A 24758-nucleotide genomic window follows, 5' to 3' on the forward strand; every position below is an offset into this window, starting at 1 on the left:
CAATACTTGTTGGCAGGTGGGTGGATCCATGAGATTGATGCGCATGTGAAAAGGTCCAGCCAGGGATGCTCAGCTGGGGCACGCGGTAAATTCAGCTCTCGCCAAAACAAACTTCAAAGGTTGTCCTTTCATTTTTCTAAGAAGCAGGATTCTATAAGAGAGGAGATCAATATGAACGTGTAATAGATGTTTCACTGTTCTGGGTAGGCATAAGTGTCCAGTTGTCTTATTTGCTATGATGTCCTTGCAGTAGGAGCACGTGTAGGCTAGCGTTTCTCTCCTTGCAGGCGGACATGACATGGCCTCACAGAGCGAAGCCAACATTTTTTCAGTCAAACCATTGGCCAACTTTGCCGATGCAAAATTGCGAGGAGCCAAGGCCACAATAAAGTGTATTTTGTTACTTCTGATTTGTAACTACCTACATGCTTTCTAATAGTGAAATAACTTCCAGGCTTGTATCTTAACCATCAGAAATTTACATGAGAAAGTTGACAAAGGCTGAACAGTCGAGGAACCCTCAACAAGGGAACCATTTACAGTGTACAGTCAGGGAAGGAGAAAGAGAGAGAGATAGGGTGGGAGGAGAAACTGGGAGGAGAGTTGAATTAATGAATTAAAATGTCCTGAGTCCAGTTGAGTGACTGAATAGGCTACTTTTTCATTTATAAAGAGAGACAAGAGAAAATGTCAGAGAAGAGAGACACTCCAACTTCTACATGAACCCGAGAACCATCACAGCTTTAGATTCGACGGGGACATTGAAACTATTTTATTACATGAAAACTCTGTAACATTCAATCGGAACCGGTACCGACTGACACTTCAGCTTCAGAGCAACCATTGATTTGTGTTTGGTAGCCTAAATTCGGTCTTAGCTACTGAAACGTGGTTGATTTAACTTTTTGTAATAACTGTAATGTTGTTAGGCCTATTAGAATTACAATGGAAATATGTAGAACTATAATCAGGATCGAAATCTGTAGACAATGAAAGTTGGGTCTTGTGAACATCCGTGTGAGAGAACTGTCAACAAGTGCGCATTGCTTCAATGCATGAGGTCGCTCTGATCAACCAAAAAGGCAAATAGTCAACTTGCTCATTCCGCTACATCAATTTCTTTTCATGGTTTTTGGGCGATACAAACTACATTTTCCAAGTCTCAAAATTGCATTCAACAATTGCAACAAAAGGTGAGTGATGACCAGCACATTAATCAATAGGCCTAAATTCAATTCGTTTTTACTACTAAATCATCATTCACATAACTGAATGCATCTCCAAGTTGTTATGATAGCGACAGAGCAACAGGATGTGGTGACTTCTCGCATGAGCGACAGCAGGGATAGGTAGATATATGACCTATATATAAAGGCCAGCACTCACTTGATGAAGAGTTATTAAGTAAAAAAAATGTTTGTATGCATGTTCCACCCTCTTCATGAGAAATAACCATAGAATAAAGAAATACACAATTTGAATGCTACTTTAGCTTGGTATTGCAAAGAGAACATAAGCAGAGAGAACACAGGTGCATCCACACAGAGATAACAGGATGAGCATATCAGTGCTACAGATGTAGAATCTTAATTTGAGCCAGTTTGTTACAGAAGGAAACATTCCTGCAGGAACAGTAAACGTGAATTATTATGTGGATTATAATTAATGGGAATTTTTTGTTACAAAAATTAGGGCAAATCAAAAAATGGAGAAGCTTTTTTAAACCTTGAATACACTACAAGTTTGCATTTCCTGCTGTGCAGGAAAATTCTCAGCAATCAAAAGAGTGATCAAATTAAGATCCTATGTTGGCTACAGGTGAGTGTTTTTACAGTAGCCCACTGTGTCTGTGGCATTTATAAAAGGGGCTGCAGTTTGTGAACACCTGCATGCATCTAAAATTACCATTTGGATGCTGGAATAATTTTTCTTCCTTCTCTCCATCACCCCTTAATAATAAGTCCATTTTCTAGTCACCTTTACAGCATTGACTACACAGTCAATCAATAAAACTCTGTATTTAGTGACAGTATTTGATTTGAATGGATCCTACAGGTGTTTATTAATCATTTCTGGCGACTTGGTTGAATCTGTTTAGGAATCAATCCTCACTTTGCTGGAGGCCCAGCTGTTTCTGGAGTTTCTGTTAAATACAGTAGCAGCATTACTACAGCCTCATGTCTAAAGTGGAAAAGAAAAGTTTTAGATACTGTATTTTAGTGTAGACAATATATTATACAGTAGATACTTTATTAGCGATGATGAGTGTTCTAAATCACACCTGTTGGAAGACAACCTGACCCGGGACACATTGAGGAAGATCACCATGGATACTGAGTGTGCCGACAAATTATAACATCTCCCTGGCACAATGTTTAAATTGGACTTTCCAGACCACTCACTCACTGGCTGCAGTTTACAAGTCAAGTCTACAATGTGTAAAACTGACACCGTTGTCCTCAGTAGACTGGTAAGGGTACAGTGTGGAAGACATACTGTAAGGATTATTTGGAGACGTTAGTTAAGGGTCAATGTGTGGGTAGTTTGAGTACTTGAAACACAAATAGTTTGGCTAAGAAGTTGTTTTAGAATTTGTATGGATTACTTGTTGCAGTGTTTGGAGAGGCTGTGTGGGGATTTTTACACCTTATACAGTTCATGTACATGGAAGTAGGGGTGCTGATAAATCAGAATAAAAACGGCTTTTTTTCACAATATTAGTGTACTGGGCCTTATTACTCCTGTATGAGCAGACAGAAATAGTTGTCAGCAGCGCAGGGGGAAAAAATGACCCCCCCCGACAAAAAACTATCTTCAGAGTTGTTCAGGTGTCATATTGAGTGGTCGTTGAAAGCCTGTGTAGGGTACATAAGACTCTCAAACTTATCCTCATCAAACCGGCTGGTGCATAGTGCGACACTAAACGATCTCCACTTCTGGACAAGTTTTATTTTGGTTGAGAAGTTGTCGTCCTGTTTGCACTGTCCTTTCCATTTGTTTTGCGGGGCTGTTGCTGTAGTGTTTGCAAGGGTTGCTCGGAGGTCGTTGGAGTGTTGTGTAGAGGTTGTTTGGGGATTTTGGTAGGGTGAACACACAGGGGAAGGAAGGAGTGTGGTGAAGTGCAACACTCAGGAATACTAATGAGCATCTTTTTGTCACCAATCTGTTTTAATACACCTCTCTCTCTCACACACATGGATTCTATCCCTCTCTCCACATATCTTTCTCTCGGATTCTCTCTCTCTCTCTCTCTCTCAATCCTCTCTTTCCCTTTCGTTGCCCCCTCACACTCTCCAACATATACTCACATATGATCACACAGTCACACACAGTCACACACAGACACATTCCCTCTCTCTCACTCACTCAGTCGTATTTTTCAATGGTGGCTTTTGTCCCTTTCATCTACTCTCTAAACAAAGGATTCTTGTGCACACAGGACAGAGTGAGAGGGAGATGGAGAGAGGGAGAAATGGAGGAAGAGAGATTATAGTCGAGAGGAAGACACAGAAGTGTTAAAAGGAATACTGAAGGGAGCGGAAATAATTGTAACAGTTTGGTCTATGACAATGATAAAGTGTCACAAACATTGTTTCGGGAAAAGTTAACATTAGTATAGCCCATTGAGATGACCGTGTTGTGTATGTCCCCGTATATGTGAGTGTGTTTACTGTATGGCCTCAATAAGGTTCAGAGGTCAGCTGTGAATGCACTTACCCTATCACAAGTCACAAGTGCCTCCTCACTCCCCATCTTAGTATTCTGAGCACAGAAATGTAGACAGATCCCTATTCATACTCACAATGTGAGCTCCAGCACCAGAGAGAGAGGAAGGAGGGAGGGAGGGAGGGAGGGAGGGAGGGAGGGAGGGAGGGAAGAGGGAGGAATAGAGTAAGCGAGTGGGGACACACAGAGAGAAAGGTCAGAAAGGAGAGTGTGTATCCGACTGCCTAGTTCTCTGGCTTTGCTATGGTTGGTTATTTTTTATTGGATCCGGAAAGCAGATGCAGGAAGAGACAAAAGGACCGTTTAGCCAAGAAAGAGGGCGAGAGTGTGAGAGCAAAAGAAAGAAGGATAGAGAGAGAGAGAGAGAGAGAGAGAGAGGATACAGCAGGACGTCCAGAAGGATGCTCGGGCCAATGTCGCACACAAACAACAAGTATCCATATCCACAAGGAGAAAAACATGCCTCTTACTAGCCCTGATAACACACAAGCTATATTCTCTGGCTATCCTGCCTCCACAAACCACACCACGTAATTCATTCTCTGACACAGGAACACATTTAATGGGAGGTGAAAATAAGCTCAATGAGTGACACACCTGATGGGACCTGATGAATGTCCCATTTGAGCTGCACATGGTAGTAGACCACCGCGGTAGTGAGGGTCTAATCATCAAAGTCATCAATTATTATAGGCTCATGTTAGGGTAATAGTTTGAGGTCTTATGAAAGTCCACAACCACTAAAAGTGTAAAGCAGTAAGACGATTAAATGATTTTATTTTCATCGTTAGGGATGAAGGGATAATGAAAGAGATGTAGACCATATCAGGGATTAAAGCACATTTGGAAATGGTTGATCCATCATCTCTCATTCATAGATATTTCTTTGTCTTTATTTGTTACTTTTATTTCTTATTCTTCTTTTTTTTTTTTTGGTATATATATTTTTTAACTGCATTGTTGGTTAGGGTTTGTAAGTAAGCATTTCACTGTAAGGTCTAGTCCTGTTGTATTCGGCGCATGTGACAAATGCAATTTGATACTACATGCTGCTTTTCTATTCCAGTTTTTGGATGGGGAATAAGTAAGCCTTGTTTCTGTTCCTCTCGATCCAGCCAGCCTGATGTGCTGCAGACACAGGAGTCCTTTAGCATTATAGAGGGTTTTTTAACGTGAAAAGACAGCTGCAACTGCACTCTGAAAGGGGGATTTGACTTTGAAAGGGGAGCTGCTGCTCCATCTGAAAAGAGAAGGATGAAGAGAACGAGTAAGAGAGAGTTTTAAATGGACCACCTTGGACAGCAACAGGCCTGCCTCTGTCCACTTGAAATTTTGTTATTGTGTGTCACATTTATAATCTCCCTCTCTTTCTCTTTCTCTCTCCCTCTCTCAATGTCTTCCTCTACCCCCCAAAATGTTCCACTCCTGTCATCTCTTTCATTCATTCCCTTATCAGCTTTTCTCCTCTATTCCTTTCCTATTCTCTCCTTTCTCACAAACCCCATCTTTTCAACTTGCTTTTCATAAACTTTATCTCTTCGTCTTTCTGACCCACCTCTCCCTCCTCACCCCTCTCCCTCACTTTCCTTTTCCTCCCATTTATCCACTCAATCTCCCCCTCAACCCTTTCCCTCTCCTCCCATAAAGCTGCTGCCATGACCTCGGCCACTCCCCCGTTCTCACGTGGCTCCTCCCCCGAGAAGGTGTGTCACTCAATGACTCAGACGGAGGTTCTGAAGCCGCTGCTGGGGGCGGTGGGGGTGGCGGCAGGGGAGGCAGCGACAGCGGTCTGTGCGCTCCGACGGAGACGGCGTGTTCTCTCCAAGGACGGGCACAGCAACGTGCGCATCGAGCATGTGAGCGGGCGTGGGGCGCTGTACCTGCGTGACATCTGGACGACCTTCCTGGACATGCAGTGGCGCTACAAGCTCTTCCTGTTCTCGGCCACCTTCGCCGGGACCTGGTTCCTGTTCGGGGTTCTGTGGTACCTGGTGGCGCTGGTGCATGGAGACCTGCTAGGTGAGGATGGAGGGAGGGGAAAGGGGGAGCAGAGGGTGGAAAGAGCAGGGGCGGAGAAAGAGAGAAACGGAGATACAGAACGTTAGTCAAAAAGAGGGGAAACGAGAGAGGTGTAAGAATGTGCCTTCCTTAGTTTAGCCCTTTCTCGTGTCATATCAACAGTTTGTTCCTCAACCACCTTGTATATCAAACTATCTGCTCAGAACCTTGCCTCTCTCCCTGTATCTCTGCTCTCCCTCTTTCCAGAGTTTGACCCGCCGTCCAACCACACCCCGTGTGTGATGCAGGTGCAGACCCTAACGGGGGCGTTCCTCTTCTCGCTGGAGTCCCAGACCACCATTGGCTACGGCTTCCGTTGCATCACAGAGGAATGTCCTGCCGCCATCATCCTCCTCATCCTCCAGCTTGTCATTACCATGGTTCTGGAGATCTTCATCACAGGAACCTTCCTCGCCAAGGTACCTCACCATGTCCTGGGCATATCAATATCATGGTTACTATTACCATCCCATTCATTAATAAAGCCTAGCACCACACTACACTCAACAGTTTCTTGTGTGCATCAAGAATGGTCCACCATCCAAAGGACATCCAGCCAACTTGACACAACTGTGGGAAGCATTGGAGTCAACATGGGCCGGCATCCCTGTCGAACGCTTTCGACACCTTGTAGTCCATACCCCGACGAATTGAGGCTGTTCTGAGGGCAAAATGGGGTGCAACAGGATATGTTACAGATAGCATTGTGGGTAGTGTAGTTCACCATGCTACATTGTGTGGCTCTGACACACTCTTCCCCCCATCTTCCTCAGGTGGCGCGGCCCAAGAAGAGAGGCGAGACAGTGAAGTTCAGCCAGCACGCCGTGGTGTCCAATCACGAGGGCCGACCCTGCCTCATGATCCGAGTGGCCAACATGCGCAAGAGCCTGTTACTGGGCTGCTCGGTATAGACAGTGTGTGTGTGTGTTAGTGATTAAGTTTGAGTATTACAAACAGAAAAAATATTTCATGAAAAAATGGATCACCATGGTAGATATAGGTTGTTGTCATGTTAAGCTTGTTCAGGATTCTCACTCATGTACCGCCTTCCAATTTAATATGACTCAATTTTGGCTCCCAGGTAACAGGGAAGTTGCTCCAGACATCCCAGACCAAGGAGGGGGATACGGTGCGACTGGACCAGAGGAATGTTCCCTTCCAGGTGGACATGTCCAGCGACAGCCCCTTCCTCATCCTCCCACTCACCTTCTACCACATCATTGACGACAGCAGCCCGCTCAGAGCCTGGGCCTCCATGGGTACGAGTCTCAATAACGTTGAAACTTTTACTGCAGTGGGCTAAATCAGGGTCACACAGAGTGTTTCTTAGTAGTCTTAAACAAATCTACTTTGAAACAAAAGTATACACCTCACACACATGGTTATGGGCTTAAAAAAAGAAGACACCTGTACCATGTCAGATATAGAGTTGAAATGTATTACATTTTGAGTTTGCATCCCAATATTACACTTTATATACATCGCAGAAGACTGAAATATAACTAAACAGTCTGACATAGAAACACAGGATTTTAGACATTTAAAAAAAATTATAATCTTGATTAATGATGAAAAATATGAATAACATTCCACACACAAGGCCAAAGAGTGTGCCTTTGGTCATTGACTGCAGGAAAAAGCTCCCATTATGTTTTCTTAGAGCATGTACGACAAGTAACCTTTCCTGAAACCTGAAGAGTTATTGGACTTGTGTATTCTTGTTCTATAGGTCCCATTTTATGTCAAGTGTCCTTAAAGCCATGTCTTTACACGGGAGTAATATAGTAGGCAGGTAGAGTGTAGTTACAGGTACAGTGTAGTGTTCTTGTTCCCAAGGTGCTGTTGTAGCAGTGGTTTTTGGTTTAGTGAACTACAGTACTGTACAGTCTGTGTAAAGTAGGTGAAGTTGTTGCTATCGTTTACGTCTCACATGTCTTGATCCTCAATAGGAGGAGAGGGTCCGTTGGGGTGTGGGAACTGAAACAAATCTGTGTGGAGAGAAAGAGAAGGGTGAATTTAGGAGGTTAGAGATTAGTGTTGTGATGGAGAGAGGGGACATGGCAGTAGAGGGATGGGGGAGCGTGTGTGTGTGTGTGTGCGCATTCTGTATGTGTGTATATGCGTACTGAATGTTTATGTGTGTATTCTTACATACTATGTGTGTTTTGAGGGACCGCACCAGGGAGAGGGCTCTCTCTCTGTGTATGTGTGTGTGTGTTTGTGGAATGTGTGTGTAAGTGGGTGCCAGGGTGTCTCATTAGAAGACAATGGGGTACAGTCCGATACAGTGAGGGGTGGGGGATCCTGTTACAGGAGGACAGGCCTCTCATCACCACTAACCACTGGGTTATTACCGACCCACTCTGATTGCTGATCTACCTCTACACTGCTCTGCCTCTCCACTACTGCGCTGCGCTGCCACTCCAGCGCTGCTTTGCCGCTCCACTACTGCGCTGCTCTGCCGCTCCACTACTACGCTGCTCTACCTCTCCACTACTACGCTTCTCCACTACTACGCTGCTCTACCTCTCCACTACTACGCTGCTCTACCTCTCCACTACTACGCTGCTCTACCTCTCCACTACTACGCTGCTCTACCTCTCCACTACTACGCTGCTCTACCTCTCCACTACTACGCTGCTCTACCTCTCCACTACTACGCTGCTCTACCTCTCCACTACTACGCTGCTCTACCTCTCCACTACTACGCTGCTCTACCTCTCCACCACACCTCTCATCACCACTCACCACAGGGCTATTACTGACCCACACTGATCAGTGATATACCTCTACACTCCTGCGCTACTCTACCTATCCCCTCCTCTCTGAAACTGACTCTCACTCCTCACTTCTCTCTACCTCTCCACTCCTTCACTGAACTATACCCTTAGAAAAAAGGTGCTATCTAGAACCTAAAAGGGTTCTTTGGCTGTCCCCATAGGATAGACAACCCTTTGAAGAACTAGGTTTGGTTCCAGGTAGAACCCTTTCCACAGAGGAGTTTTGGTTCTACCTGGAACCAAAATGGGTTATTCTATGGGGACACCTGAAGAACCCTTTTGGAACCCTTTTTCTAAGAGCGTATCTCTCAATTCCTTCGTTGCCCTATTGCTTCGCTCCTTTGATTCTAACTCTCTACTACTTCACTGCCCTACCTCTATCTTTCCACTCCTTTGCTGCCCCTCCACTCCTCTCTGATACTGACTCTCACTCCTATCTCTCCACTCCTCCATTGCTCTACCTCTCCACTCCTCTCTGATACTGACTCACTCCTCTCTATCTGTTTTATCTGCAGTACTGTGTGGTATGTATGTATGCTTATCTCTCCACATCTCTCTTCCTGTGCACCCTATCCTTCTCTACTCAACGAAGCAGTTCTCTTTCTCTCTCTCTCTCTCTTTCCTGTCTATTATGAATTTCTGTCTAGTTGAGCTGCCAGACTCCTCCTGTTAAATTGACTGTGCTCAGATTATATGGTATTGTATTACTGTACACTTAATAAGGCTTTTTAATGATGCCTGACCCCAGATAACACTCCATTTTGCTTTGGCTTCACACTGTGTACCTTGAACATGTAAGTAATATCTGAACAAATCTTAATACTATATAAAAGTAGCATGCATAATACTACTATTAGAAGTATCATAATACTAATAGTACATAATACTACAGTAATTTCCCCTGCAGTATCTATGGATCTAGTTTCTACTACGTCCTCCTCTCACAGTAGCTCTGCTCGCAACTCCCCATGATGCATTTCTGTAGATATATCTGGAACTCTAGGGACTGGAAAGTAGTTACCATGAATTTGACAGTAATTGTCAGGCAGCTCGGTGGCAAGTCAAATTCTCTATTTAATATTTCAGTAGACCTACTGTAATATACTGTATCAAAGCAAGTACTGTGTAATGACGCACACAGTACAAAATCGTAAAATGTACTGTATTATACTGTAAAAAAGTAAATCGGACAAATTTAATGAATGAATGGATGAATGAAATTCATTGAGAGGAGGGGTTTGAATTTCACAATATTTTACTGTAATTACAAGGAATTAGTGCAAGCAGGTTGGCTGCTAGGTAAAGTGTTTACACATTACAGCATATTAATGAATATTTGTTGTTTTATATTACTTGCACTTCTAGAGGCCTTAACAAAGGCTTCCAAACTGGCAGCCACTACAGGGCAAAAGGACATGGCAAAATGCACAATCATTTAAGGTCATTTTATTTGTTTTTTCATGTTAAAAGATAATCAATCATTCAGTAAATCAACAGTTCAATAAATAATAAGCAATTACATCAATAAGCCAACTAGAGCTGTCCCTCGACTAAAAAAAAAATCTTGGTTGACCGAGAGTCATTTGTTTTTTTGACCAATGGATTGGTTTCCATGTCTTCTTATGACTCATTTTTTCTCAATTTCCTCCTGAATGACGTGCCCAAAGTAAACTGCCTGTTGCTCAGGCCCTGAAGCCAGGATATGCATATAATTGGTACCATTGGAAAGAAAACACTTTGAAGTTTGTAGAAATTGTAAAATAATGTAGGAGAATATAACACAATAGATATGGTAGGAGAAAATCCAAATAAAAAGCAACCAGATTTTTTTTGTTGAGAGACCATCCTATTACAATGGCAAGTATAAGGGCATACTGAAAATGAGCTCCCAGGATGCAATTCCTATGGCTTCCACAGGGTGTCAGCAGTCTATGTTCAAGGTTTCAGGCTTGCAACTTCCAAAACAAATAAGAAATATCAGTTTTAGTACAGGGACACCATCTTGGAACTTTGTGTTTGCGTGCGCCATGAAGACAGGACACACCTGCTAAAAATTGGTTTCCTATTGAGCATACTTCTTTCTGTAAGAAATATTATAGTTTGATTACATTTTAGGGTATCTGAGGAGTAAATAGAAACGTATTTTGACTTGTTGAAACAAAGTTTAGGGGTAGATTTTTGGATTCATTTCTCTGCATGTTGAACGAGTGGATTACTGAAATCGATGGCGACAACTAAACAAACCTTTTGGGATATAAAGAAGGATTTTATCTAACAAAATGACATGTTATAGCTGGGACCCTTTGGATGACAAATCAGAGGAAGATTTTCAAAAAGTAAGTGAATATTTAATCGCTATTTGTGAATTTATGAAACCTGTGCCGGTGGAAAAATATTTTTGATGTGGGGCGTTGTTCTCAAACAATTGCATGGTATGTTTTCACTGTAATAGCTATTGTAAATCGGACTAGGGGGCAGTATTTTCACAGCCAGATGAAAAACGTACCCAATTTAAACAGGTTACTACTCTGGCTCAGAAACTAGAATATGTATATTATTATTAGATTTGGATAGAAAACACTCTGAAGTTTCTAAAACTGTTTGAATGGTGTCTGTCAGTATAACAGAACTCATATGGCAGGCAAAAACCCGAGAAAAAAATCCAACCAGGAAGTGGATTGTAGTTTTTCAAGACTGGGCCTATTCAGTATACAGTGACTTAGGGTTCAATTTGCACTTCCTAAGGCTTCCACTAGATGTCAACAGTCTTTAGAACGTGTTTCAGGCTTTTGCAGTCAACAGAGAGCGAACAAGACCTCCTGGAGTCTGATGACCGAGAGAATGACAGGCCACAATTACGCGTATTCACGTGAGAGGTAGCTGTGTTCCATAACGTTTTTCAAGACATTGGAATCGTCCGGTTGGAATATTACTGAAGTTTTACGTTAAAAAGGCCTTAACTTTTTATGGATAGGGGGCAGTATTTGCACGGCCGGATAAAAAAAGTACCCGATTTAATCTGATTATTACTCCTGCCCAGAAACTAGAATATGCATATAATTATTAGCTTTGGATAGAAAACACTCCAAAGTTTCTAAAACTGTTTGAATGGTGTCTGTGACTATAACAGGACTCATTTGGCAGGCCAAAACCTGAGAAGATTCCAAACAGGAAGCGCCCTCTCTGACTATTTCTTGGCCTTCTTGATCATCTCTATCCAAAACAGGGGATCTCTGCTGTAACGTGACATTTTTCTAACGCTCCCATAGGCTCTCAGAAGGCGCCAGAACGTTGAATGGGGACTTTGCAGGCCATGGCTGAAAAACAGTAGCGCATTTGGATAGTGGTCGATCAGAAAACAATGAGACTGGGGGCGCGTGCACGAGCCGACACCATGTTTTTATTTTTTCATCTTTGAACGAAAACAGGGTTTCCCGGTCGGAATATTATCGCTTTTTTACGAGAAAAATTGATTTTAAACAGCGTTTGACATGCTTCGAAGTACGGTAATGGAATATTTTGAAATATTTTGTCACGAAACGCGCCGGGCGCGTCACCCTTCTTTACCCTTCGGATAGTGTCTTGAACGCACGAACAAAACGCCGCTATTTGGATATAACTATGGATTATTTGGAACCAAACCAACATTTGTTATTGAAGTAGAAGTCCTGGGAGTGCATTCTGACGAAGAACAGCAAAGGTAATCCAATTTTTCTTATAGTAAATCTGAGTTTGGTGAGGGTCAAACTTGGTGGGTGTCAAAATAGCTAGCCTGTGATGGCGAGCTATCTACTCAGAATGTTGCAAAATGTGCTTTCACCGAAAAGCTATTTTAAAATCGGACACCGCGATTGCATAAAGGAGTTCTGTATCTATAATTCTTAAAATAATTGTTATGTTTTTTGTGAACGTTTATTGTGAGTAATTTAGTAAATTCACCGGAAGTGTTCGGTGGGAATGCTAGTTCTGAACGTCACATGCTAATGTAAAATGTTGTTTTTTGATATAAATATGAACTTGATTGAACAAAACATGCATGTATTGTATAACATAATGTCCTAGGAGTGTCATCTGATGAAGATCAAAGGTTAGTGCTGCATTTAGCTGTGGTTTTGTTTTTTGTGACATTATATGCTAGCTTGAAAAATGGGTGTCTGATTATTTCTGTCTGGGTACTCTGCTGACATAATCTAATGTTTTGCATTCGCTGTAAAGCCTTTTTGAAATCGGACAGTGTGGTTAGATAAAGGAGAGTCTTGTCTTTAAAATGGTGTAAAATAGTCATATGTTTGAAAAATGGAAGTTTTGGGATTTTTTAGGAATTTGTAATTCGCGCCACGCCTATCATTGGATATTGGAGCAGGTGTTCCGCTAGCGGAACGTCTAGATGTAAGAGGTTAATCCTATTAAAAATTCCCTGTCTTAGGTCAGTTAGGATCACCACTTTATTTTAAGAATGTGAAATGTCAGAATAATAGTAGAGAGTGATTTATTTCAGCATCACATTCCCAGTGGGTTCCACATAATTGTCCTTCCTCATGATGCCATCTAGTTTGTGATGTGCATCAGTCCCTCCTGCAGCAAAGCACCCCTCCCCACAACATGATGCTGCCACCCCGTGCTTCACGGTTGGGATGGTGTTCTTCAGCTTGCAAGCCTCCCCCTTTTTCCTCCAAACATAATGATGGTCATTATGGCCAAACAGTTCTTTTTTTGTTTCATCATACCAGAGGACATTTCTGCAAAAAATACGATCTTTGTCCCCATGTGCAGTTTAAAACCGTAGTCTGGCTTTTTATGGCGGTTTTGGAGCAGTGGCTTCTTCCTTGCTGAGCGGCCTTTCAGGTTATGTCAATATAGGACTCATTTTACTGTGGATATAGATATTTCTGTACCCGTTTCCTCCAGCATCTTCACAAGGTCCTTTGCTGTTGTTCTGGGATTGATTTGCACTTTTCGCACCAAAGTACGTTCATCTCTAGGAGACAGAACGCGTATTCTTCCTGAGCGGTATGAGGGCTGCGTGGTCCTATGGTGTTTATACTTGCATACTATTGTTTGTACAGATGGACGTGTTACTTTCAGGCGTTTGGAAATTGCTCCCAAGGATGAACCAGACTTGTGGAGGTCTACCATTTTTATCTGAGATCTTGGCTGATTTCTTTTGATGTTCCCATGATGTCAAGCAAAGAGGCACTGAGTTTGAAGATAGGCCTTGAAATACATCCACAGGTACACCTCCAATTGACTCAACTGATGTCAATTAGCCTATCAGAAGCTTCTAAAGCCACAACAATATTTTCTGGAATTTTCCAAGCTGTTTAAAGGCACAGTCAGCTTAGTGTATGTAAACTTCTGACTACTGGAATTGTCATACAGTGAATTAATCTGTCTGTAAACAATTGTTGGAAAAATGACTTGTGTCATGCACAAAGTAAATGTCCTAACCGACTTGCCAAAACTATAGTTTGTTAAGCGACTGTATAAGCAACTACCAGTTGTGCACTCATTCTAAGAGAGTTGTTTTTTGTTTGTTTGGGGGAATTGCCTTTTGTTCGGCATCTTGGAAACACCGTCAGCAGCGTCTCAAGTTTTGTCTACTTCTCTAGTGAAACGGCTCCGAGCTGGGGTAATTTGTTTCACTTCTCAGGCCCTCCTCGGCCTGTGCCAAGAGAGGGCGGAGTTAGCCGTTTGAGAGAGTGGTGTTATGGTGTTGGCCTGCCGGCGTAGGAACTGGGGCAGGTTCTGAAGAAATAGCCCCTCTGACTAACTAGACTGTCTACCACATACCATGCATTGTGTGCTGTATGTGTGTGTGTGCTTGCCACAGGAGGTTGGTGCCACCTTAATTGGGGAGGATGTGCTTGTGGTAATGGCTGGAGTGGAATAGTATCAAATACATCGTTTCCATGTCTTTGATGCCATTCCATTCACGCCGTTCCAGCCATTATTATAAGCCGTCCTCCCCTCAGCAGCCTCCACTGGTGCATGCGTACGTGTGTGTGCTTGTGCGTTTGTGCATGGGCATGTGTGTGTGTTACGAAACACTGTTTTTGCCTCAGTGAGAGCAGTACTGGGTTCAGGTTAGGATAATGGCTGTTTTCACAGATGACGGAACATCTCTGAGTGTGGGCTGTTGACGCAGGTGTGTGCTTGTTGGGAGTGTATATGTCTTGTAGCGTATTATTTGTGTAATGGTGGTTGTGTGTTAGTAAAAGGTGATGCGCATGTTAATGGTATCCTTATGTATATGTTTTCTTTATGGGTCTTGGTATGAATGTGTGATCGGATTTCAGGAACAACTGCTTGAACAGTGTGTTTGAATGGGGCGTGTATCTTTATCTTTAGTGTTTGTGTGCTTGATGTTCTTTATGAGTTTTGTCATTTGTGTTTACAGTAAGTGTGTGTTTTTGTGAGTAGCTGTGTGGGTTTTATGTTTTGGAGCATGCTTGTAGAAAGAGAGTGTGTGTATGGTAAGAGGCCACACACTAACTTCTCTCATTGGACTGTGTTTATATCTCAGTCGCCATGGTGCACTTTAGCTTTGGTTTTACACAAGGAAGTCCCACGCCATTTAGTCCATATATTTTGTGATCTGGATTCAGCAGAGAAATCAGATGGTAGGTTAAGATAACATTTAGCCTTTTATTGTTACAGCCCATTCTGGCTTATGCATATTTAGTGCTAAAGAGTTTGTATCTTTCTTTCATTCTCTCTGTCGTAGGAGGGGGATGGACGGATCCGGATCTGGCAGACTTTGAGCTGCTGGTGATCATGAGTGCCACGGTAGAGCCCACCTCCGCCACCTGCCAGGTGCGCACCTCCTACCTGCCTGACGAGATCCTGTGGGGGTATGAGTTCCCCGCCGTGGTCTCCCTGTCCCCCTCGGGGAAGTATGTGGCCGACTTCGCCTTCTTCGACAAGGTGGCCAAAACAAAGACCACCCCCCTCTTCAAACAGTCCTCGCCCCCAAGCCCAGCCATGCGCTCCTCCCGTTACCAAGGCAGCAGCAGAGGGGGCGCGGAGGAAGGGGCAGACCCGGAGAAGATCAAACTGGAGGAGAGCTATAGAGGGGAGGAGAGGGGGAGGGGCAGGGGGAGAGATAGTAGTCTTCTCAGTGTCCGTATCAGCAATGTCTAGAGAGAGAGCATGAGTAGGATGCAATGAGAGAGCAAGGAGAAATTATATGTATGGAGATTGAACAATTATCAATTGAGAAAACATTATTGAATGCAATAGAGATGAGCTGCTCCCCTGTTGGGAAACGTGAACACAAAACACACACGCGCTTGTGTTTTGGATTTGATGGGAATGTATCACCCCTTGTGGTTGATAAGGATTCCACAAGCGATAACCTGGAAAGGGACAACATACTGTACATCCCATCTGGGTTTACTGTACTGTAATCAAAGAGGGACTAAGGGGGCTTTTTAAACTTCATATGTCTGTATTTTTTTTTATGAAAGTACTTGTGTAACTATAAAGGTTGACTGGTTTATGTGAACATAACATGGTTTACTTGGACATAATCACAGAATCATGGTACTGTTTCTGTTTTTTACACAAAAAGGTACTCTGTCCGCAGGAGATGGGAGTGGAAGCACTGGAAAACAAACTATTTTTCTTTAAGGATTTTGACTGAATATATCATATTGTATGTATGTGTATTTGTCCCTATCGATGCGAACAATGGCAGTACTCATTCTTCTGAATATATGTTTAGCAGGGCTGGGGTAAATTACGTTTCAATTCCAGTCAAAAAAGTAAACCAAATTCCAAATCCAAATGGTCCTTCTTGAAAAGCATTGAAAATAATTCTAATTTCAGTGTACTTCCTCAATCGTCTGGCATTGAAATGGAATTGACACCAACCCTGATGTCTAGAGTTTGTTCTTTTATGTTTTCTTTTCACTGGAATATATGCATTGAAGATGTATGTTAACAATACTAAAAGCACTTTAACTTGGTGGAAAATTGTACTTTACACAATGGAGAGTAATGGGACTAACTTCCTAATTTCATGCGCTGCATGTGTCTGTGTGCCATGCAAATGCGTGTGTGTGTGCAAGCATGTTTATATGAGTCAATGTGAGTGCAATTCTGAATGTGTATGTACTTCTTATTCATACTGCACTTCAAAACCTGAACACTTCTGTGGCCATTCTAAAACGTGCCACTTAACTATGCCTTTTGATATGCCAATGTAATTTTTACAGTACAGTCATGGCCAAAAGTTTTGAGAATGACACAAATATTAATTTTCACAAAGTCTGCCGCCTCAGTTTGTATGATGGCAATTTGCATATACTCCAGAATGTTAAGAAGAGTGATCAGATGAACTGCAGTTAATTGCAAAGTCCCTTTTTGCCATGCAAATGAACTGAATACCAAAGAAACATTTCCACTGCATTTCAGTCCTGCCACAAAAGGACCAGCTGACATCATGTCAGTGATTCTCTCGTTAACATAGGTGTGAGTGTTGACGAGGACAAGGTTGGAGATCACTCTGTCATGCTGATTGAGTTCGAACAACAGACTGGAAGGTTCAAAAGGAGGGTGTTTCTTGGAATCATTGTTCTTCCTCTGTCAACCATGGTTAGTTGCAAGGAAACACGTGCCGTCATCATTGCTTTGCACAAAAAGGGCTTCAGAGGCAAGCATATTGCTGCCAGTAAGATTGCACCTAAATCAACCATTTATCGGATCATCAAGAACTTCAAGGAGAGCAGTTCAATTGTTGTGAAGAAGGCTTCAGGGCGCCCAAGAAAGTCCAGCAAGCGCCAGAACCGTCTCCTAAAGTTGATTCAGCTGCGGGATCGGGGCACCACCAGTACAGAGCTTGCTCAGGAATGGCAGCAGGCAGGTGTGAGTGCATCTGCACACACAGTGAGGCGAAGACTTTTGGAGGATGGCCTGGTGTCAAGAAGGACAGCAAAGAAGCCCCTTCTCTCCATGAAAAACATCAGGGACAGACTGATATTCTGCAAAAGGTACAGGGATTGGACTGCTGAGGACTGGGGTAAAGTCAGTTTCTCTGATGAATCCCCTTTCCGATTGTTTGGGGCATCCAGAAAAAAGCTTGTCCGGAGAAGACAAGGTGAGCGCTACCATCAGTCCTGTGTCATGCCAACAGTAAAGCATCCTGAGACCATTCATGTGTGGGGTTGCTTCTCAGCCAAGGGAGTGGGCTCACTCACAATTTTGCCTAAAAACACAGCCATGAATAAAGAATGGTACCAACACATCCTCCGAGAGCAACTTCTCCCAACCATCCAGGAACAGTTTGGTGACGAACAATGCCTTTTCCAGCATGTTGGAGCACCTTGCCATAAGAAAAAAGTGATAACTAAGTGGCTCGGGGAACAAAACATCGATATTTTGGGTCCATGGCCAGGATACTCCCCAGACCTTAATCCCATTGAGAACTTGTGGTCAATCCTCAAGAGGCGGGTGGACAAACAAAAACCAACAAATTCTGACAAACTTCAAGCATTGATTATGCAAGAATGGGCTGCCATCAGTCAGGATGTGGCCCAGAAGTTAATTGACAGCATGCTAGGGCGGATTGCAGAGGTGTTGAAAAAGAAGGGTCAACACTGGAAATATTGATTCTTTGCATCAACTTCATGTAATTGTCAATAAAAGCCTTTGACACTTATGAAATGCTTGTAATTATACTTCAGTATTCCATAGTAACATCTGACAAAAATATCTAAAGATACTGAAGCAGCAAACTTTGTGGAAATTAATATTTGTGTCGTTCTCAAAACTTTTGGCATCGACTGTACATTACACCAACTCCTCTCTTTTATGATATCATTAGCATTGCCATTCAGAGGATTTTGAAGTCCTTTTCTATGGTGCCAGTAAATGTATTTTGTAATGCCTGTCAGAGTTGTGTAGGTCAGATGGTTTGGTTCTTCAGGGCCACATTAAGTAGTCAAACGTTGTCAAACGTTGCAGATAGAAATACCACGAATAGAGCTGACCTGATTCCTTATTCTACATGTCAGACAGAGATGTTTGTTTTACATAGCATATTTTTACATGCTATGTCCTGCTGAACGTGCCCCATGTCTGTGATTGTTTTTAATGTGTTGCCAGGCCAGGGCCCATCTCTAATAATGGAACATCTTCCCCCTACACCGTAAAACAAAGTGTTTAGGATCTGAATTTGGATTTAAACCAGTCAAATAATTCAGATGAAAACACGTCACAGTGTTTAGATTGTAAACACCGCAACATTTTTATTCGCTGTAACACTTTTTAGTCACATAAACACGTTTATTCAGCACAAGGCATTTAGGTTTTAAACACTGAGGGTGTTTGAACACTGCCCTATTTGCATACTGTACAACACAGCATGTCTTTTGAGTGAATGTGAGAGATACCCACCCATGACTGTATTTGTTAGTGACAGTGAAATGGTTGTTGCATTCAATGAAGCCTTCACCAAGCGCCTGCCTAAGTTAATGCGTTTCAATTTAAAGTAAACCCTGTATGACCACAAATTATACATTTCATAAGGTCTTTAGTTATGGCTTAGTTATCATTGACATTATAGTCTGATCCTGGCTCATGGACCACATCAGACCTGCAAGTCACAATACGCTGGTTTGTGAAGTGATTAGTAATTCCTATCGGAATCCAGCCAGAAAATGAATAGCCAACAATTTGAATCCTTTATCACCCAAAACCTGCACTCAGAATGATTGCTATGGTGAAGGACTTCTTGTGAATTTCCAGCAGACTAGACGCTTATGATATTTCTGCCTTTCTCAGTTCCCCTAAAAAAAGTATTATAAAAAAGGGAAAAGGAGAAAACCTTAAATTGCACCACTATCTAACCCTGCACCTATACACTATCCCCTCCAAAAACCCACCCCATCACACTACTTGGCCCTAAACAATCTTACACCAGGCTGCATGGGCACCCCCATAGTTGACACAGTGCTTTCTCTATCCCAACTGTGCACTCGATCTGACTATGCCCTCCTGCACATTTCTCACATCGTCGAATCTCCCTTCTACACACTGCTGCAACATGTTAGAATCCTTGGCACCTAAAGCACCAAAGTGGGTTCAGAACATAGGCCCTCACAGAATAGCAAATACAGTTCCTTCAGAAAGTATTCATACCTCTGGACTTAATCCACATTTTGTTGTGTTGCAGCTTAAATTTCTCAGCCATCTACACACAATACCCCATAATGATAAAGTAAAAATGTGTTTTTTTGAAATTGGTGTAAATGTATTGAAAATGAAATACAGAAATATCTAGTATTCACACCCCTGAGTCCATACTTTGTAGAGCACCTTTGGCAGTGAATACAGCTGTGAGTCTTTCTGGATAAGTCTCTAAGAGCTTTCTACACCTGGATTGTGCAACATTATTATTTTCCAAATTCTTCAAGCTCAGTCAAATTGGTTGTTGATCATTTTCAGTTCTTGCCATAGATCTTCAAGTAGATTTAAGTCAAAACTGTAACTCAGCCTCTCAGAAACATTCACTGTCTTCTTGGTAAGGAATTCCAATGTAGATTTGGCCTTGTGTTTTAGGTTATTGTCCTGCTGAAAGGTGAATGCATCTCCCAGTGTCTGGTGGAAGCGGACAGAAGCAGGTTTTCCTGTAGGATTTTGCCTATGCTTAGCTCCATTACGTTTCTTTTTATCCTGAAAAACTCCCCAGTCCTTAACGATTGCAAGCATAGCCATAACATGATGCAGCCACCACTAAAAACGGACAGTGGTACTCAGTAACGTGTTGTATTGGATTTGCCCAAAACATAACACTTTGTATTCAGGGCAAAAAGTGAATTGCTTTGCCACATTTTTTGCAGTATTACTTTAGTGCCTTGTTGCAAACAGGATGCATGTTTTTATTCTATAAAGGCTTCTTTCTTTTCACTCTGTTCAATTAGGTTAGTATTGTGGAGTAACTACAATGTTGTTTATTCATTCTTAGTTTTCCCCTATCACCGCCATGTGACTGTTTTAAAGTCACCATTGATTGGCCCCATATTGAAATCCCTGAGCGGTTTGCTTCCTCTACGGCAACCGAGTTAGGAAGGACGCCTGTATCTTTGTAGTGACTGGGTGTACTGATACACCATCCAAAGTGTAATTAATAACTTGCCAGCAAGAACCCTACTGTTATTCCCCACACTTACAGTATCTTATTAATCCGCTTCTTCACAATTTTGCCAGTGTCTGACATGCCTACTTGTGTCTTTGAAAATTATTTATATGTGACTATGTATTTTTTCAGCCATTCATGGACAGTTTTGAATAACTCCTACAAATACACATTGGATATTAAATGCTCCAGGTTAATTTAGTATAGTGCACATGCTAGGCAACGATGGTAGAGGGGGACTCACAAACGCATCATATATTTTTGTCTATGTAGAGTAAGAGGATGGCATGAGTGTTCAGCTTATATGAATAAACCACCTGAATATTGATATACAGTACATTTGGAAGTAATCAGACACATTCACTTGTTGGAGTCCACCTGTGGTAAATTCAATTGATTGGACATGATTTGGAAAGGCACACATCTGTCTATATAAGGTCCCACAGTTGACAGCGCATGTCAGAGCAAAAACCAAGCCATGAGGTCGAGGGAATTGTCCGTAGAGTTCCGAGACAGGATTGTGTCGAGGCACAGATCTGGAGAAGGGTACCAAACCATTTCTGCAGCATTGAAGGTCCCTAAGAACACAGTGGCCTCCATCATTCTTAAATGGAAGAAGTTTGGAACCACCAAGACTGTTACTAGAGCTGGCTGCCCAGACAAACTGAGCAATTGGGGGAGAAGGGCCTTGTTCAGGGAAATTACCAAAAACCTGATGGTCACTCTCACAGAGCTCCAAAGTTCCTCTGTGGAGATGAGAGAACCTTCCAGAAGGACAACCATCTCTGCAGCACTCCATCAATCAGGCCATTATGGTAGAATGGCCAAACGGAAGCTACTCCGCAGTAAAAAGGCACAACAGCCCACTTGGAGTTTGCCAAAAGTCACCTAAAGGACTCTCAGACCATGAGAAACAAGATTCTCTGGTCTGGTGAAACTAAGATTGAACTCTGGCCTGAACGCCAGAGTCACGTCAGGAGGAAACCTGGCACCAGTCCCACGGTGAAGCATGGTGGTGGAAGCATCATGATGTGGGGATGTTTATCAGCGGCAGGGACCAGGAGACTAGTCAGGATCGAGGCAAAGATGAACGGAGCAAAGTACAGAGAGATCCTTGATGAAAACCTGCTCCAGAGCGCTCAGGACCTGACTGGGGTGACTTTCCAACAGGACAACGACCCTACGCACACAGCCAAGACAACGCAGGAGTGGCTTAGGGGAAAATCTATGAATGTCCTTAAGTGGCCCAGCCAGAGCCCGATTGAACATCTCTGGAGAGACCTGAAAATAGTTGCACAGTGACACTCCCCATCCAACCTGACAGAGCTTGAGAGGATCTGCAGAGAAGAATGGGAGAAACTCCCCAAATACAGGTGTTCCAAGCTTGTAGCGTCATACCCAAGAAGACTCGAGGCTGTAATTGCTTCCAAAGATGCTTCAACAAAGTACTGAGTAAAGGGTCTGAATATTTATGTAAATTTGATATTTCAACCCTATTTTAAAGAGATTACAAAATACAAAATGTTTGAAAGCAGTCTATGGACAAGGAAACTGCAATCTATGATTTGGTTACCCACTGCCATAAGCATTAATATTCGTTTTTCTTGTGCAGAGTATTCCCACTGACATTCCCACTGTTCTCACATTTGCCTGTCTCCCCATCTAATTTCATTACTGTCTGAATAGTGTCAAACCACCCTAAAAATATGTTGAACAAGATATTAGCATACTTTAAATTGTATCCCCCACAAATCTCAAATTAAGAGTTGTCGAATTCTGTGTTCATTTAATGTTCAAAGCGTTCCGAATACACCTGATCTGTGTTTTTTCCCCAACCCTGGTCATAGGCCTAAGCCATATATAACTACAACTTTCTTCAAAAGTTGGCAGCCCTGGTGTAGTAATATTATTTGTATCTCAGAAAACCATTTGCATTGCTAGTTAAAGGCTAATGTTAGCTAGCTAGCTAACACTTAGCTTTAGCTACCTGCAGATCCATGCATGGTAGTATGGGTTGGGATTATGGTTCATTGTCTAGCTAGCTAGAAGTCTAAACAAAAGACTTCACTATGCAAGTAACCATTCTACTGTACCATTTACACCTTCTGTATCATGTGCATGTGACAAATAAACCTTGATTTTATTTGATATAGTGTGTGTTCAGTAATGTGGAGAACAACATGACCTGCACCAAAGCCAGTTTAGGATATAGGCCAAGGACTAGATAAAGTGTATTTTTACAACTACTTTTTGTTACTAACTTCACCACTTTCAGTCTTGAAATCTTTGGTTGTTTACTACACTACCTTACTCACTCTGTTTAGCACATGGCCTCACATGTGAATCATAAAAGCGATGGGTGGGGCTAAGGCTTAAGAGGGTGTGAACGATGCTGGATGGGTGTAGACAAAGAGCTCTCCAGTAGGTGTACCAAAATATTCACAGGTCATTTTCTCAAGTGGGGTTACAAGTCTATCAACTTTCAAAGCAGAGTTACTTTCCCATTGTTCCTCAACTGCAGTGCATGATATACCATTTTCTACCTCTGAGTCTCTACTTTTATCCAATGTAAAAAACAGAATTTAAAATGTTGTTACATCGGACCAAATCGGGGTGGTGGGTCACATAATAACATAGTATAATGTTACTGTTACACCAGAAACACCACCTAATTTTAAGATGGTTAGTTGAATAGTCCCCCAAAAATGATCATGTGGCCAAAACACAACTGCGTGTGCCATTATGCAGAACGTGTCTAACATTGTTTTTCATGTAGGCTACACTGTCCGCAAATGTTCCGCAAAATCATCCTGTTGTCCCGAATTTATTTTAAATGCAGACCTGGTGGCGAGCGCAAGACTGAGAAGACCCTGTCTGTCCTGCTGAATTTTGATGCAGAGTGTTTGCCGGATAAAGTCACGCTAGGGTGTATAAGTTGTTGAACCCACTACAGTGTTTCAGGTTTATACTCATGTTGCAACAGTCTGTAGGAGAGAGATTCCAAGGTGTGAGAAGTGTGCAGGAGGGCATGCAACAAAGGAGTGTTACGTTTCGGTGGAAAAAGTGGAGTGTTTCAATTGTGGGGGTGGCCATGTTGCTGGGGATCAGAAATGTCCTGTGCGAGTGAGACAGGTGGAAGTTTCCAGGTTGAGAGCAGTGCAGAAACTGTCATATGCTGAGGGAGTGAGGAAAGTAGAGCATGGTAGGCAAAGGGTGAGGGAGCCTGAGAGGATCCCTGTGAATAGTAGGCCAGTACAGAGTGACCCAAACATTTTGTGCTTTAGTAAGGTTGGCCTATTGGTGTTTATTGCTATTGTCATTAATTGTACCGCAGAGATGGAAAGGAAATCCCAGAAGATTGAATTGGTAGCAGCAGCAGCAGAGAAGTCTTTGGAGATCAGACATTTTAGTACAGAAGAACTGCAGTTTTGAGAGAAGGGGTTCCAGCCTGATGTAGGATCTGTTGGGGCCAAAGTAGTGGGAAGGGGTGGTGGGGTGAATAGGGGATAGTGGTATATATGAACAAATGTGCAATGCACTTTCTGAACAGTGAAAAGCAGCAAAACGCAACAAAGCGTCTAGTCTGCCGAAAACCACATGAAGGAAGAATCCAACGTTACGCGTCCTTAAAAACGGCATATAACAAATTAAACAATTTTGTGTGTTTTGATGCGTAGCATATTGAAAACTTTATAGCCTATTGTTTTTATCCTTTGTAAAACAATAATTGTCCACCTCACGGTTCAACTGTGGTAAGTGCGTCAGGGCATTGCATGCATATAGGCCTACAGTAGGCATCCACTGTATGACATTAATATTTCCAAAAATAAATATAAAGGAAGAGAAGCTTAGGCCCACAATGTAATATTTTTCTGTAATTTCAACAGTGGTAAAAAAGTAGAATGCACAGTAGAATACCGTAAATGTGTCTTACAGCACACAGTAAGTTCTACAGTAAAACACTGTAGAATGCACAGTAAATAGCTATGTGAGAACGACATTCTCACATAGATATTCTTCTTATCTAGGTGGGTGAGGGCAGTGTGGAGTGCAATTGA

General features: G+C 42.4%; 1 protein-coding gene across 2 annotated transcripts; it reads left to right on the top strand.

Moving 5' to 3' along the window:
• Nucleotides 1–353: 353 nt before the first annotated feature.
• Nucleotides 354–16533, top strand: LOC115198476 (ATP-sensitive inward rectifier potassium channel 10). 2 transcript variants are annotated; one of them, XM_029760444.1, is made up of 6 exons: nucleotides 354–1193; nucleotides 5374–5745; nucleotides 5992–6203; nucleotides 6558–6689; nucleotides 6866–7043; nucleotides 15289–16533. In XM_029760444.1, the coding sequence occupies exons 2-6, from the start codon at nucleotides 5382–5384 to the stop codon at nucleotides 15702–15704; spliced, it is 1302 nt and encodes a 433-aa protein (XP_029616304.1). In that variant the 5' UTR covers nucleotides 354–1193; nucleotides 5374–5381; the 3' UTR covers nucleotides 15705–16533. The 2 variants fall into 2 exon arrangements, with proteins under 2 accessions (XP_029616304.1, XP_029616303.1); XM_029760443.1 differs by having other exon boundaries at nucleotides 355–1193; nucleotides 5183–5745.
• The last annotated feature ends 8225 nt before the right edge of the window (nucleotides 16534–24758 follow it).

Source organism: Salmo trutta, chromosome 8 (assembly GCF_901001165.1).
Source record: "Salmo trutta chromosome 8, fSalTru1.1, whole genome shotgun sequence".
NCBI lineage: Eukaryota > Metazoa > Chordata > Actinopteri > Salmoniformes > Salmonidae > Salmo > Salmo trutta.

What these genes read in the sequence shown, in the direction of transcription:
- LOC115198476 (XM_029760444.1), top strand. Translation starts at nt 5,382, where the DNA reads ATGACCTCGGCCACTCCCCCGTTCTCACGTGGCTCCTCCCCCGAGAAG. An exon ending in GGTGCATGGAGACCTGCTAG is followed by an intron (nt 5,746 to 5,991) that starts GTGAGGATGGAG and finishes CCCTCTTTCCAG; the next exon opens with AGTTTGACCCGCCGTCCAAC. An exon ending in CAGAGCCTGGGCCTCCATGG is followed by an intron (nt 7,044 to 15,288) that starts GTACGAGTCTCA and finishes TCTCTGTCGTAG; the next exon opens with GAGGGGGATGGACGGATCCG.